The sequence below is a fragment of the Mesocricetus auratus genome, unplaced genomic scaffold, assembly GCF_017639785.1.
Source record: "Mesocricetus auratus isolate SY011 unplaced genomic scaffold, BCM_Maur_2.0 Super-Scaffold_100676, whole genome shotgun sequence".
Taxonomy (NCBI): domain Eukaryota; kingdom Metazoa; phylum Chordata; class Mammalia; order Rodentia; family Cricetidae; genus Mesocricetus; species Mesocricetus auratus.
The window spans coordinates 59521543-59539075 of NW_024429266.1; the positions used below are offsets into that span (position 1 = coordinate 59521543).

The 17533-nt window shown below is 40.7% G+C and overlaps 1 protein-coding gene across 2 annotated transcripts in view; it reads right to left on the minus strand.

The window, feature by feature from the left end:
• The window catches only part of Thsd7b (thrombospondin type 1 domain containing 7B), an 866887-nt gene that overhangs the window by 461769 nt on the left and 387585 nt on the right, over positions 1 to 17533 (minus strand). For both annotated transcript variants that reach the window (XM_040738481.1, XM_040738480.1), the window contains exon 7: positions 10762 to 10959. In XM_040738481.1, coding sequence (XP_040594415.1) covers positions 10762 to 10959 — 198 coding nt within the window. The remainder of the gene's footprint in view (positions 1 to 10761; positions 10960 to 17533) is intronic.

The following is a 17533-nucleotide window of genomic DNA, read 5'->3' on the forward strand; positions in this document are numbered from 1 at the left end:
TCAGTCACCTATAACTCTCTCAGTGATCAGTTGTCAGAGTGTGGAAGGACTGTGTTCGTGCGACTTGCATTTAGTGTCCTGCAGCTCCTTCACCATGCCTGCAGATGTTGTTAATCTCTTACTGTGCCTAACTTAGAAGTCGAACTTTAGCGCAGGTATATGTTTTAGGAAGATATCACAGCACCTGCATATTAAGAGCCTGGCAGTATGCTCATTTTCAGTACCCACTGGGTATCTCAGTATGTCCTGATAAGGGAGATCAGTATATACTCTCTTTTAGCTTATTAACTAAAAGATCTTACTTAGAAGAACAATTAAAAATATTGTTTAATTGATTTTCAGTGGAGTAGATGAACCTTCCCAAGAGATTAATTCCTTTGTAAGCCCATTACTGAGGTTGAATCTATCATATTGGATAGGCATTTTAATTAATATTCTTTACTATTCTGTCTATATAGAAGGGAAACTAGAGACTCTGTGTCAAGAGCTACAACCATGACTGATATGAAATACCACACTAAATTTCTAAGTGAGAAAAAAGGTAACCCTGTGGAAAACACAACAAGAAAGCTCTATGATTTTGAGGTATTAGTACAATCTATGGTTTGTTTTGCTTTTTGGAGCATATGTAATGGATATAGACAGTCAACTACCCAATAGGAATTTGGGGAGAGGCAGAAAAAGAAGACAGTCCTGTGAGATGCAGCCACACACATAAAGCAATTTATTCTATCTACACTATTTCTAAACAGTGAAACCTTGGAAATACAGCGTATACTTAGTCTGATTAGGAAATGTGGGGAAAATGGTGATGGCACACAATAATTTATTTAGGCACATCAATAATAGAGGAACAGGATGGATGCTTTCCCACAACGTCTAGGATGTAACAGGGTGGAAGGAGGAAGTAATTCAGAGCACAATGCCTGTTTATCGAGAGACAGCACACAGTGACTGTATTTAAACCTGCATTGCAGCTCTTCTCTCTTTAGCATTTAAATTGATTCACCAGTTTATAACTATTCCCCACCTTCCTGTCCAACTCAGATGGGGAAACTGCGATTAGAATGAGCCTCTTCTTTCTCTTTCAGATTCCTTCATTGACAAACAGTATTAGAGTTTCATCTTTAATTTTTGCTGCAAAACATCTAAATGGAAGGGAATGAGGAACTTGGCTATAGGAACTCTCAAATTTAATCTCCTTTGCAGTCTGATTCCTGCAGTCTGAATACACAGTCTGATCTTATTGGCACTTTCAACCGCAATGCCAGGTTCATTTCAAAATTTAATGCAATGTATTTGTCATCATCACACTTTTCTCAGTAAGGACTCTGCTACCAAATGGCTACCGGTTGGTGGTCTGAGAAAGATATCGTGCTGAAAATGAGAACTGTCCTCTGAACCAAAATAACTCATCTCACATATTATGTGTCTTCTGTTTTTTTCAGAGGACACCATTGCTCTCTCCCATTTGATCTTTTAGTAATCCATCCAGGTAACAGAAAAGAAGTACAGGAATATTTACTTACTGCCAGGTTCAAAAAGAGAGTAACATATTTCATGGATTTCACAAATAACTTGCCCAGCAGGAAGCAAGAGACAACAGATTACAATCAATCAATACTACCTTTGTTTCTCTGCATAAGCCATGCCTTACACAGTTCTGATCCACTGCTGTTACACTCTGACATGACCAGGCAGCTCACCAGCCCCATCTGGCTCAGAACTGTGTTTCTCAGCTAGTGGTCCCTGGATCAGCATTGTCTTCATTACTGAAGAATTTATTAGAAACTGAAATTCCTTGGCTCCCTCCATGAAATCATATATTCTATAGTAGCAGCCAAAATTTGTGTCTTCACAAGCCTTCAAGGTGATTTGATTTACACTAACTTGTTAACTATTGATCTAGAAGAAAAGAGATAGAGTAACACGATTCTTTAACATCTCAGAACTGATTACCCCATACAGTGAGTGACTGTTGAATATAGCCATTCATGAAAGCCTGGTCACATTTGTTTCAAGTTGATGAATGGAATGATGGAGTGAAGGCTATGCCCTCCATGTTTAGTGAGTTCAACCATCCATTCCATTATGCATCTGTGACTATAGCCCTTTTACAGAGAAAGCACAGATAACTCATTTTTTGTAAACTTAGAGTTTCTGGACTCTCTCCCTTATTTCACCTCAGGCTGTCTTCTGGAGGTTAAGAAGAGGCAACCCTTTGTCTCCACCAACTAAACCCTGAAGACTTCCCACCCACTCTAACCAATGGAGACAGATATTGCATCTAAACACCCCAGGAGTATCATCTGTAGCTCCTATCACTATTCACCATTACCATTGCCTTATTCTCTATTTGCTATATGAGTAGGTTCCTCACACACACATGCATAATTAGATATACAGAAACACCATGTGTATTCAATTAAACTTCAAGCTTTTTGAGGACAACGGCATTGCTCTATTCATCCTAGAGGCCGCCAGGGCTCACTCTATATGACCTGACACACAGTGAATAGAAATGTGTTTCCAAGGCAGACTTGGTCTCCTGGATGTTTCTAACCATCTAACCTTGTTGACCCTTACCACTCTTATTCTACTTACCACTGAAAGACTAGTCAATCACAACCCCTTGATGGACAAACTAATCACTGAGATCATATGTTCCCCTCTCTTCTTCTTCTAATAATCTGTATTTGTAAATTAAATATTATTTCCAAAAAGGGACCAAGCCAGGTGTGGGAGTTTACCACCTTGATTCTAGCACCCTGGAGGCAGAGGCAGGGATCTCTGTGAGTTTGAGGACAACCTGGTCCACAGAGTGAGTTCCAGGACAGCTAGGGCTGTTACTCAGAGAAACCCCCTTTCTTCAGGAATGGAATCACTAAATCTTTCCAAGGACAGTTATCTTTGAGATACACTATGTAGGACTCCAGCAAAGATTCTTGGGCAATGAGTGAGAGTGGGAAACTGAAACTGGAAAGGGAGGAGGGGTAAAGTGCATGTGAGTAAATAGTTTTCACAAGGTCTTATCTTATTGGCAGTATATCTAGACCTCAAGCTCACTCCAGTCATTTTCTAAAGGTTCCTTTCTAGGAATTTGAATGTCCTGGGAAGGCTCCAGTGGCCAGAGAAAAATCCTCAGGTAACGAGATGCATGTGTATTAGTGAGTGTTTCATATTTGCATGTTCAAGAATGGTCAGTGATTAGTGAGGGTGGAGGTTCTACCTGAGGTGGAAACTACAGTTTATGCTAGGATCCATTAATTCTCATTAATCCAAAATCTCATTTGTCTGGACTCTCATTGTTCATGTAAAATACACAGCTGTTTGTATCCACCGTTTCTTTGATCTCCTGAAATGGTGCAATATAATTTAAGAATCACATCCTCATGTGAAGGTAGGTGCTTTGCTTTCCTGTTTAAAAGAGGAACAAGAGTCTTCCTTTAATAAAATCCAATTATCATCATCTTTTTAAAAACACACATCCCAATAAACTGCAGGGTTATTTCAAACCAACCTACCATGGCTCAAATGTTTTAGAAAATTCCTATTTGAAATGTGTTTCAGATCTTTTACATCTCAGCAGTGGTTCTAATTTGAATACTTCTCTTTAATATGTGTCTTCACCACAGGAATCTACTTATGCAGCAAAGAAATGTCTGACGAATTAGTACCCTCTCTTCCTAATGTCCAATAAAATGGATCATGTGCTGAAATTTAGGAAGTCTTCTAAGAGATATGAAAGGTATATAAGGGGGGAAACCAAAGCTGCACCCAAGAAACACAAGATATAGCATAACCAAAGGGCTTGGAAGTGAAAGTCTTGGCAAACAAGGGGTCCTACTTAGACTCTGAAGCACAAATAATAACACTGGCTCTGCAGTTTGACATCAGTCTCACAGGCACGCCACAGAACATTCCTTGAGCTAGCAATAAAACAAACAAACAAACAAAGACTCCAAGTCTAAGCTTAAGGATATTAAACCATCTTAATCCAACTCAAATAAATAATAACCTGGCAGGTTTCACTAAATAAAGGCACCCCTGTGAAGGTCCCGACATCCTTGGTATCAGTACTTAAAGTGGATGGACTTGAGGTGAGATTAAAGAATAACTTCTTGGATTATTGGTGAAAGACAAGGAAGCCTACAAGAATGCCCTTGAGGGGCTAGACGGATGTCTCAGTGGTTAATAGAGTGTATTTAAGCAATCATAATCACTCCTAACTAGCGTTCAGAGGTTTTACTGCTGTCTTCTGGCCCCTGAGAGCACTGCACTCATGAACAACTCCTCCTCCCCTACCCATAACTTAAAAATTGTTGCTAGTTAGGTTGATGCCAGGCTTTCTCAGAGTCCCAGATGAAAAGGCAAAGAAACCTAGTTATATGTCCTTGCTGGTGGTGGTGGGAGGCAGTCTTGACAAGTTCCATTTGAGGGGCTGAGGCCAGGGTTTGTTTTAGTTCCTGGTTTTTTGCCCTGAAGAGACTGAGTTATGAGTCCCAAGGCTACTGTCTCTGACACTCTTGAGATAGTCTGTTTCCCAAGTGAGACACTGCTTGATTAGCTGTCTTCAGACTTCTGTCCTATTTCTTCTATAATAACTGTATATAAGATTCTGTGTTTTTTAATAAACTTGCTTGTTTAAGCCATCAGGGTATGTGAGACCTCCTGACCCTAAACTTTCTTATCTTCTCACATCCTGATCATGTCTCTCTCTCTCTCAGGAACCTGTCAATGGAGAACAAGCCTGCTGGTCTAGGTCACAGAATAAAAGGAAATGTTATAAAATGAAGAACAAAGAAAAGTAACTTTGGGATGGAACACAGAGCCTCCTTGGGGGTTGGAAATTATTCCTTGGACTTAATGGAACTATTTACATTAGAAAATTTTAGGGCCGAGATGAAAGTAAGAGGCTTTGTAACTATGGGCTCTTTGTGTGGCAACCCAGATGAACTCTAACTCAACGTACCTATTGGTATGTCAGCTTTGCCTTCCTGGAATAGTCCACCTTAGCAGACTGATATTTCTTCTTTTAAGAAAGAATGTAGGGGCATTTTGTTCCACCAGTGGACTTGGAGTGGTGTAAGTCCACTGAAGGAACAAAACGTCACTAAAAAGAATGTTTGATAAAACATGAACGGAGAAGGTGTTGACTTCCCTGTATCTGATGGGCAGAGCCACATTTAGCTCACCTGTAGAACAACGGACCACTTTGCATGTTTGAGACACGGAGGAAGATCCAAATGGTCAGTTGGATCCATTAGAAATATTTCCCTGTCAGTGTGGAGGCTTTTTCATAGTGTTCTGAAGATGTCACATACTGATAAATCTTCAGTAGTCACCAGTGGAATGTGACAGTGAACTTACTGTAAGTTTGAAAACCAGAGCTTAATCCACAGTGAGTAAATGTAATGCTCTCTGAGAGGAAAGGGCTAGGATGATATTTTCACAACATTCGAAATGGGACCCTTGCAGTGTAGAAATGTTCTTACCAATGAATGGAGAAGAAGCTGCCCACACTCTACTCAGTCACTTCTGGAGACCCACAGTAATGAAAAGATGCTGGGTAGGAAAAAAAAAGTCAAAAGCACTCCACCACTCAACGGCCTGGAAATAAAATTCCACAGTTGGGGAAATCCACAGATAACTGACTACCTTCCTAGGTGGCCCACAGGTCACTTTCTTGTGTGTGGAAGCAGAAGTCTACACTGGGTTTCTACTTCTATTGTCTTCTGGTCATTTTCCCAAGAACTTGGAGTTTGCTGTTCTTGAGGGACTAGTAGATGGATGGATCCCTGACAGGTAGCTAGGAAAAGGGTCCCCAAGAGATTGTGAAGATGGGAAATTCCTGGCTTCTTTGGCCTCTTGAACTGAGAGAAAGGCCTTTTGGGATTTTTTTTCCCTGTCATTGGGGCCCCACTTCTGCCTGACCCTATTTTGCTAGAAAAATATCTTCGCAGTTACCTCAAACTGTTTGCCGTGTGAGTTACCCACTCCCAACACAAACAACACACACTTTTTTGTTGTTTGTTTCAACTGACCAACTCAAAATTAGGGAAGAGGTCTTATGCCACTAAAGAGACTTAACTCACTAGTCCCTCCAGGAGAAAGGGGAACTTTAGTTCCCTTTCCCATTTGGCTCTTCAGGGAGTGTTTCTTTCTGCCTTTTTGTCTGTAATCTGTACCCCACTCCACCATGTATGTGTGTGTGTGTGTGTGTGTGTGTGTGTGTGTGTGTGTGAGTCAGTTTCTGTCTGTGTATACTCTCCTGCTTCTTCACTTTCAATAAAGTTTTCTTTTTTAACCCGTTGCTGTCTGCTGTGTTTGAAGTTTTTTTTTTCTGTCTTTTCATCATTTAACTGGCAGAGAAAATGAACTAGATCAAGGTCTCTAGACTGTATCAATTTGGCTGGAATAGTTGCCTGTAAATGCCAGGAATCTTTAAGTTTCCACCTCTCCAGTGCTGGGGTTATAGGCACAAACTGCCACACACAGCTTTTTTTAATGTGGGTGCTAGTGGATCAAGTTCAGACCCTCATGCTTGTGTGGCCTGCACTTCACATACACATGTCCCAGCGGACCACAATTCTTAAGCTGACCAAGCAGGGTTAAGGACACCAGATTTTGTTTCATGCCGTTATTTCCCAGCTTCAGTACGACAGACTGTGTAATTGTTCAGTTTCGAAGGTCAGGATATGAGCATAACTTTTGAGAACGGGAGTGCATTTGTCTTCTTTGTGGTGAGAGGAATACCTAGAACACCATCAATAGTCAAAGAGAGAGAGAGAGAGAGAGAGAGAGAGAGAGAGAGAGAGAGAGAGAGAGAGAGAGAGAGAGAGAGAGATAACTGGCCACAGTGGCTCCTGCTGATCCGTAATCTTAACACTGGAAATTAGGACAGGAGATCACAAATTTGAGGCCAGCCTAGGTTATTGAATAAGACCATGGTTCAAAAAATAAAACTAAGTTCGATAAAAATAGAAACAAAGGTAATCCTAAAGAATGGTGTGTGTGTGTGTGTGTGTGTGTGTGTGTGTGTGTGTGTGTGTGTGTGGTGTAGTATATAGTTTTCTTGGGTGCAGGGAAGGTAGCTCCAGGATTAAAGTCCTTGCTTTGTAGTATGAGGACTGTAGTTTAGATCCCTGGGACCCAAGAAAATGCCTGAAAATCATAATAGCCAGCCTATACTTCGAGAGCTCAGTCGGTGGACACAGTGCATCCCTGCCTGGCTGGCTGAATTAGTAAACTCTGGCTTTGACTGGGAGACACAGTCTCAGTGAATAAGGTGGAAAGCAATTGTGGGAAACTTGCTTTGTCAATCTTGGGTTGCCACATACATGTACACACAAATGTGAACATATATGCAAACATTTATGTATACCATGCAAAAATACATGAGGGAAAAATCGCTCAGCTTTTAAGTCTGAATGAAACATGGATATTTCATGAGATTGTGGAATTTTTTTCTGTATATTTCTATCTAGAATCCTGACATGAATTTATAGACAAATGGAAGGAAGACAAAGCAAGCTGCCCTTGAAAATTCTAGTAGGTTTCAAGTTTGATGGCATCTAATATGAATTTTGTAATTTCTCATATCAAGTATGAGAAAATTTCTTCTGGCTGCTTCCTTTTAGCTTGAAAAAAAATTCTGAAACAAAAAGTCTTCAAAGTAATTGAGAAACTCAGTGTGATGAAAGCCAACTCTCCGCTATCACAAGCAAAGAAACTTACAGGAAACTGTGCATCTCAAGTTTTCCTTTCTCAACTATTTTAATGAGTGACAGCAGCTTTGTCTATGCTGTGGTTATGTGAAGACCTTCATAACCCGTGGGAAGTATGATAGGAAGTTTCTCTGCAAAACATTCATAGTCAATCACAGGGGCATACAGCCTTTGGGTCACAGAAGGTCCAACCAGACTGCGTTTGCAGCTACTGACCAGGCATGAGATTGTTTCAATAACCAGGAGGTCTGCATGTTTCCATCACCATGATGATGACGGCTGCCTCATAAACAGGGAAGTTCACCCAGGTATTTAAAAACCTACAAACTTGTGTTTGCTTTGGCAGCACATATACTAAAAACCTACAAACTTCACAGAGCTAATGAGAGCATTTATGAATTTCAACTCTCCCAATAGAAGTAGTCTATGTCAGTCCAAAGCTAAATTTAAATCTGTCCACAGAAATAAGTAATAAAGCCCTGAAACTGCTGTGTCATGGTAAAGTGAAAACACTACAACCACTGAAGAGGGCAGAGCACACACTATGGAAGAAATCTCTAGTGCTGTGGACAAAGGTTGTCATGGCAACTCTCTAGTACCTGCCACCAGATGACCAAAGTACTATGACCAGTTGCTAAGGGACCCTACCCAATGAGCTTGCTGTTTGCTCAGCTGAAGGATCGAAGATATAGATAATGCTCCTGCTAATCCCCAGTACTGTCTGCTTTATATAGAATACTATTGTGTGCCCCATTTCTGCAGATCAAACATACTAGCAAATATGCATTGTGAGCTTACTTTGAAAAGAGGGGTTCCAGAAATATCCCTAATCCATTCATGTTCATATACCTATCTTAACTCTGGGAACCCTAACAATTGAAGGTAGTTTTTACTAATTCATCTGGAGACCTAAAGGAAAATATTCCTCCATAAATTAAATAATTTGACCATCCCGCAGGTAGTTAGTGGGGTTGGAATTCCAAGCAGGATAGAGGGAAGAGCCAGAACTGAACCTTCCCCACTGTACTTTAAACAACACACTCAATACAATACAGAATGCTTCCTGAATTGGATCAGTAGGATCCAGTAGAAATTCCTCCACACAAACTGGGTGTCCTAATATTCAAGTCCACTTCGACCAACTATTTTCATGGGAATGGCATCAAGCCAAACCTCTCACACTTGGATAGTAATTCCCCAGGTTGTCACACATGCTGTAAATCAGCCTTCCCACAAACACTTTCTCAGACTCCAGAATTTTCCCAGGTAGCTTAAATAACCTAAGGAGACACTTTACTTACATTTACAGTTTTACCATAAGAATATTATAAGATATACAGATAATCAGATACATGAAAGACATGAATTAGGCAAGACCAGGCACCTTCATAGTAGTATGGATATAGACAGAGTAGATACATAGGGTAAGAAGCCATTCAGTTGAGTACAGAGCATCCAGGCCCTCTCTGAGCACACCTGACTCTGCCCACATCTCCACAGAGCCATGTGGAAGGAAGTTCTGATCTATGAACTCCACAGTCCATGGCTCTTTGTAGAGCTTTTATCCATGGGGATGATTATAACAAGCCCACCCACAGCCCACCTCTACTTCCTTGTGGTTGATGCCAGTTACATAGAGACACCAACCTAGAGTCATCTTGTTAGAATAAAAGTCAATTCTATTACTCATGGAAACATATGAGCTTCATGTTATAAGTCAGAGTCAATGATCAAATGATAGAGTGAAGACTCTCCCAGAACCTGAACTCCCTGGGAAATTACAATGAGTCCAGAATTAATGTGCCAAGAATCAGGGAAGAAAAACAAATTATACTTTCCTTATTATAAATTATAATACTAGAAAAACACCACAGAAGTGATATTATTTGCCTGCTCTAATAAGGCATACCTTGCCTCTACGTAAACATTATGTGGTTGTATTAGGAGCAGTGACTATTAGTTCCAACTATTTATTGCAGCTATTGCAATCTGCTGTTGCCTCTATTTAATTAAACAACCATCTGCTTGCTGCAGGGAAACAATAAATCATTTAATACAAAATGTACATTTGCCTACTCATGTTTGTTATTTTAGAGAAAGAAAAAGAGCATAAAAAAGCTAAAGAGAAAGGCAGCAGAGAGAAGGAGGAAGAAATAAAAGAAGCAACAAGTCTGCCAGATGTCAGCCCTGTGAAGACGTTAATATCCATTCTGAATCCGCTTTGTAATTTCCTTCCATTCTGTGGATTACTTTGCTCCATAAGTCAAAACATTTCATCCCACACACGAAGAGCATTGTGAACAGGGCCTCGCGTTACAGAGCTGATTAGGAGACACGCTCCACGTCCCTTGGAGAGATGGAGTTCTTTTTAATCTCCAGGATAAAGATTTTTTAAATGTCACTTTTCTCACAGCCATATGACTTACATATTTTTAAACCACACTTCATTTCCAACAAGCACTGTACCAAAAGCTTGGTGATCAAGGACAGACATCATTGTTAATAATTGTGTAAATCCTGACAGCTTATATTTAAAAATGGCTTGTTGAAAATGTTAGCATTATATCCAGAGCTGATTCTGGTCTAATGTTATATAAATGAAAAGACTGTACTTAATCTTTTTTTCCCTTTTCTTTTTAACAACAGCATCTTTAACAGGTAGCATTTTGTTAACACCCAATAAAGGCATGTCATAAACTGATCTTAACAAAAGAAAATAAAACTTGTCCTGCCTTCATAAATGGGGACATTTCTGTTTGCTATTTGTCTTGATAAAATAAAAAAAATCTCCAAAGAATTCTATGGGTTCAGAGTAGTGAGGTAAAGCATAATCCAACAGTGCATTTAGTGATAGTCTGTGGTTCTCACATGAAGTGATCACAGATTACTCTACAGCAATTTGTCACCCAATTCACCATAAATGCCCCAATGTAGCAAAGGTAGAGCTTCATGCCCTCCAGAAAATGACCTTTGAAGAGTAGCACTGTCCCTTGTTGGGTGCAAGTTAACCCCACAGTGTGTCACCAGCTCCCACCTCTTTCGTTTTGACAGACAGCCTTCAGGATGCGATGTCCTAGGCCACATTTCCCATGATCAGGGATACAGATGCCTTCTGAAGCAAGCCATCGATAACACATTGGATCCTCACATGGCACAGATTCTACCAGATGAGGGCAGTGCCCCATGGGCCCTGTAGATTCCATGAGAACATGGCGCTGTCTCATTCTAAAGCCTGGAAGGAGAAAGAAAACAATATTTTCAGTATTTCACCCTGATCCAGGAAAGGCAAAGGAGCAGCTGCTTGGCAGCCAATGAAACTTCCCTGAGAACACTTGCAGCTCTGATGCACGTGTTATTTTGACATTTTTTAATCTATGAAATAGAAAGAGTAAGAGAAAATGTTGGAAAGAGACAATGGATAGGCCGGATGGAATCAGATGAAATAATGAAGAGGATGCATCCAAAGTTGTCCATTATCCAGGAACTTCAGTGATGACCCACAGCAGGACCTGCTCACAGATACATCCACATTTCAATTTTGCTATTGCTTTGAGCATCCTTGTCGCTTTACATTATACAGCACGTTTACACCTTTGCCTACACCTAGTGCCTGACCATTCATAGCTTCCCACTTTGAGAATTCCATGTATGGCAAGTCTACATAGACAGTGTCTCTAGGACTTCAATCTCTGCCCTAACTGGCCATGGATTCTCAAATTCCCACGGCAGACCCTGCAATAAGGATGTAGGCAGGACTTAAAATGCTCCCAAATCACAAACTCTACTTCAATCGTAGTAAGGTAGATATACACAGAGGAAAGATCAACTGTAACATCACAAAATGTGATGAAGACTATAAGAAAATTGAGGGTGTAGACTTGCTCTAAAAGGCTTTTTATTATTCAGCTTTCTTAGGCTGTTACCATGAGAGAACATGAGTATTCTCATAAAATATCTTTCTCTTGTGTCTAGATGCCAGAAATAGAAGCTATAGTTTGTTTCTATACAATATGTTTGTTTTAAATAATTTAAAGTAACAATAACAACAGCATGACTTTAAGAAAAGAATGAATGAGCAAATGAGAACCAGCTGAGATCCATTAAAGGCATGACTTGCCATCCTTGATATATCACATTGATGGGCACAGATCTCACCTACATTGTCTCCCACTGTTATATTCAAATTCTGTCAACCTATCACGATCTTTCCGTTTCTTTTTCAAAACTTGTTCTCATCTATCTTCAGCCTGGGCTGAAACTCATCTCAGAAGTGAGGACGATGATGAACTTCTCACCCTCCTTTCTCTATTTTCCAAGTACTGGTATTATAGGCATGGGTCACCATGCCTGGGTTATGTGGTAATGTAGATGGATCCCAGGGCTTTTTCAGTGCTAGGTGAGTGCTCCATCTCTTGCCAAAAGTCCTCCGATTTAACCCCCTCCACTGCCCAAGGCTCATATGTTTGAACTCTTAGTCCCAAGCTGGCAGCGTTGTGTGGGAGGTGGTAAAACCCCTAAAAATTGGAACTGGAGGAAGGCATTGACTTTTGATAACTTGGCCTCTCTCCCTGTTCACTGTCTGCTTCCTGGCTGCAGATGCAATATGACTGGCCACCTTGGGCTTTTGTCACCATTCCTCCCCCACTAATACGGATTTTATATTGTGAGCTATAACACCAAATCAACCTTTCTTCTCCTTGATTTTTGTGAGGTATTTAATCATAGAAAGACAGAAAATAACTAATATACTATTTGGATATCGTTTAGACAATAGTGATTTACAATGATACTAAAATTGCTAAGTTTACAGCTAATTAAAATAGTAACAATGGAGATTACTGCTCTGTTATAGGCCTAACTCTACGTCATTAAACATTCAAAATACAACCTACAGAAATCTCAGCTTTGGGAACCTAAGGAGAGCTACAGGGGCTAACAGGCCACTCGACTACAATTGGCATAAATTAAGGACTTCTAAGCTCTTGCCATTACATGACTTGTATGACCTCTACTTTTACACATAACACCTGTGTCCTGCTTATTTCCTGGCATTTGTTTGTACTTGCCTAGCTCTTACCTTTGAACAAGAAATAGCATGATTTATACTTTGACAACCAGCCTGGTGAACAGTACAGAAACTCAGCACTCTCTATGGAGGGATTTGGGTGTCCTGTTCCTGCAGCTTAAAGCCAGTGAAAGGCCCATGCATGCACTTCCCTCTATAAATCATGTTGCATCCATTTTGCCATAAATCTATAGAGTACATCTCCTCAGTCAATAAATTCTTTCAAGCTCTTTGATGTGTGTGTGCTGCCCTTGTCCAGACTCTAAGTAGGATCAAATCACACACCACAAGCTCAGCATAAAACACGCACCATGGCTTCCTGTTCTACTTACTCACACACTGGCAACCAGGCCTGCAGCAAACAACAGGGTTTTCCCTAGTGTTCAATTCCAAAAGAAATACAACTACCAGGTTCACCATGGCTGGAGTCAGCCAATGTTTCACAGTTATTAAATTCTATGTTAGTCAAATATTATTATTCAGTAAATAATAAAAATCATATGAATATTAATGTTCTGTACTGGAGGAAGGACAACAGCAAATGTCGAAATCTCACTGTCCTATAACTCAAAAAAAGGGAAAGGGTGTGCAGAGCAATTAGCCATGACAGCACGAGACAGTTAACTTACATTACTCGGGACTTAAACTCCCTAGACCTCTGTAAGGTTCTCTGCCCATTTTAGATATGTACAAACAATACTTCTCTGAGGGTAGGGCAGAGGGGCAGACCATTCACCATAGCTCTAACCTTAGCTCCTGTCTGCAACGTGTTTTGGTCCCACTTTATAAGGTAAAGCTCAAAGCCATCATGGATCAGTCCCTTAAACGGAAGTTAGACAGACAAGAGAGCAGGATTTGGGGCTCTGTATAGAGGACAGTTACAGTCATCATTTCATAGCCAGAGATTCACTATGCCCCTTTGGTAAAATCACTATTCCAAGGGTTTTATTATTGTTGTTTCTGCCATGAGCTCTGAGCCCCAGGTGTATGGTTTAGTGTATTATTCTAATATAGGCAAAAAAAAAAACCCAGACAAAATAGTGGGTTGGGGAGAGTAAGGTCAGAAGAGAAGATGGCAGAAGAGTCAACATTTTTTTTAGATGGAGGCAGAGAGGAATTTAAGAAGGCTCATGGGTATATCTAAGTGTGAAGACTGTATTTCTGCCGTGTCATTGAATAACATCATCCATATGAGCTTCCATAGAGCTGTGGATGAATACCACTGTTTCTATGCTAACTAATGGAGCTAGGTTAGGAGACATATCCAGCAGATTACACAGAGACAGCAGAAGTTCACTGCATGCGAAGCATTGCATCTGCTGTTTGTCTCTGGCGGCTCTGGATGGTGGGTAGGGATACTGAGCCAAAGAACCTGATAAAAACTGAAGGTGCAAATGTGTGCACACATACGTACATGCGAATATATGCTTGTGCATACATCAGAGTACAACCTTGGCTGCGATTTCATAAATACCTTGATATCTCATTGGCCTTGGATTTTTAAAGGCAAAGTTGGCTGTCCAGGAATCAGTGTGTCCCTGGCAGCACAGCAGTGGGATTTACAAAGGCACAATAGTGTACTTGACTTACTTTACATGGTTTCTGGAAATCAAATTCAGGTCCCCATGCTTGTATGATAAGCACTTTACTGAATCAAGCATCCCCCTTCCCCTAGACTGAGTCTTTGATTCCAGTTCTTTAGTTGTCAACCATGATTATTTCCCAGCCTGTTATAACACAGAAATAAGCAGCATTGATAGGGAGAAGCAATCATGAAAACATTCAAGACTTTGCATAAGAAGTAGATACAAGCTTGTAGGAGCCAACTCCCCATGGTGGGATGCCATACTCAGCCTTAGGGGCCTGGCCCTGCCCCATCCTATTGTGCCAGACTATGTTGACTCCTCATGGGAGCTCTTACCCATGAGGATGAGTAGACTGGGGGTGGCCTAATGGGGAGGTGAGGGGGCATTGGGAGGAAGCAAGGGGGGGGGGGGCAGGAGGAGTGGTGTGACAGAAAGATGTGGTTGGAATGTAAAATGAAATAAAAAAATTAAAAATGGGGAAAAAGGAAGTAGGTATAGCTTATTGCCAGGCCCCACACAGAGACACACAAAAATAGGACAAGAAAAAAAAAATTATCTGCTAACATGAACGTTATTTGTAATAAAGTCAAATGATTTTATAGAATTTGTGTAAATGTAACATTAGAGCCAACCCAGCAAGCAACAATGGATAAAGGAAATATTTCCACTGTAAAATTAGATTTCAGGTATGTCAGTGATTTCTGACCTCCGATAGCTGTCTATGTTAATTTTTCAGAATGCAAAAGATGTCTTTAGGAATAGTCCTAGAGTCTCAATTTAAAAATATCTTTTCCTGTAGGGACTTTGGAGAATCATCTGTGCTGTGGTTTGGGGACCTGCATTGCAGCAGGGGAGGAATCCTTGAAGTCCTTTATGGAGGCTGATAGCTATTAGGATGCCACCTATAGAGGTCTCCATGAAACTCCTCTTCAGCAGGTTGCCTTCCTAGAACTTGTCTGCAAAGAACCAGCTGTCAGATAAAGCTATGTATTGAGAGGAAGTTTTAAAACTGCATCACATCTATGTGTGGGGCGTATCCCTCAGCATTTTCTCCAGGCCAATTCTCTTTTGTATTTCTCTAATTATAACACTATGGGAGTATCTCAGAGATAAAGCAATAAATGATACAACCTGATTCTATTTAAATTCCTCTGGAAGGTCTCCCAGCCTCACTTGACAAGCACCAACCTGCCAAGTGCTGCTCCCCTTGACTGCCTGTCACTGATGTGATGGAAGGTGTAGAGCCTGTGAATGTTGACTGATTTTCTAATGCATTCTGAGTAGCTGACAGCCATGAGCCTTAGATGACGCCTGATTGAGGGGTGCCTGATAGAGAACAGCAGCCATAGAAAGATAATTTCTCTAACAATTTATTTTATTAGCTAATAAAACATTTCCTACCATCTACTTCCCCCATTCCCTTCTATTTTTTGATGTGAATAACGAAAACAGAATAAAATAATAAGATGCCTGGTGATAAGAAGGATGTGTGTATTGAAAAAAAGTCTCCATTTTCCCACGTATGTTTCCTCCTTGTTTGCTTGATTTTCCTTCAGTTCTTCTACTTTTCTTTTTCTAAAATACATACACATGTGTAACTATTAAAGAGACTATCTATATTAACATGTACCTGTGTGTGTAATGTATGTATGAGGCTATAAAATATCCAGGAATTTTTCTAAATTTTAGATTTCTGCCAGTGAATTGATTGAATTTCTCGAGGAGGGAATTCAGACAGGAATGTGCAGACCTTACTTCTGTACCAGGGTTTTCTCAACACTTAGCACATATGCTGTGTGTCCAGCCTCTGTGTAATTCTAACTCATAATTACTTTGTGCCAATCAGGGACTCTGCCATGTCCTTACAAGATCGTGGGACAGAAATGGAGAATGAGAAGAACACAGACTTGTTGTTAGAAATAACAAGATGATTGCCCTCATCACCACCACACACTTGGTCTGCCTGTAGGCACAGAATCATTTCCCCAGAGGGTGAGCTCTATTCTGTATTTTTCCCATGAGGAATTAGAAGCAGGTGGTCCTGCCAGGTTCCTGCATGACCTAGAGGACTGATTTCTCTTTGCTTTAGGGAATTATTTTAAAGTAGCAAACTGCCAGCCTTGAATCATAATTGCAAAAGTGGTTCATTTTCTCTGCCTGTGGTTACTTAGCACTTGGGAGGAGAAGCCATCTTCCAGTTGGGACCTGAAGTCACCTAGTTTGGTCTGAGCTCTACAAAAAACAAAGGTACTAACAGCAACTCCAGCATGTTCCAAAGGCTCCAGGACTCCTCCACCCTCAGGTCACAACTCCCACTGCCCCTACCTAGTCTTCCATAGTCCAAGACTAAGCCTCTGAAGGAAACCATTGCTTGGGGCAAAATGCACACTCAGCAGTTACCTGTTCACCTCCATGTCTACCCATGCCTGTGACTGTAGGGCCCTTTTTCATCAGATGATACTGCAGTTGCTCTAAGCATGGTGATCTACAGCAGTCCATGGGTTCATTTTCAGGGGTCATGGTTCACCTGTCTACTTCAGGGCACAACTGGAAGATGACTTCTCTTCTCAGGGCTGGATTTGTACCTTGGTCCAAATGTCTTTGGGCTTATGAAGAAAATGAAAGACCTACAGGTTTCTCCAGTGACTTGTGTCTGAGTTATGTGGAGAAGGAAAACCAGGCTAAAATTTTAAACACTAGTTCTTCAAAATGTCTTATGAAAATTTTGGTTCAACACAGAATACAACACAAAAATCGGAAAAAATATGCACCAACTTGCCATAAAGGAAGCCAATGGGCAAGAACAGGAAACATAATGTCTATTGAGTAATCATCTACAAAGTGTGGCCCCAGAATCACTTTTCCCATATCAAAGTATCCTGAAGGAGGTCGCCATTTTCCTTATGGCTCTTCCTCTTCTGAATCCTCAGCCTGTGAAAGTTAAGAGCAGCTGAATCACTCTGCATTCATAGAGCATAAACTTAGGCCCTAACCACTTAAGCCCCATCCTTTGGTCATGGAATGTTCAGTGATGAACATAAAACCTGAGCAGACATGAGCATCCTCCCAAGAGCTCCTCCTGGAACTACTGGAGAAGACATTCTCTACTACATCACTTATCATTTTAAATAAAATCTCTCATTGAGCTTTGATCT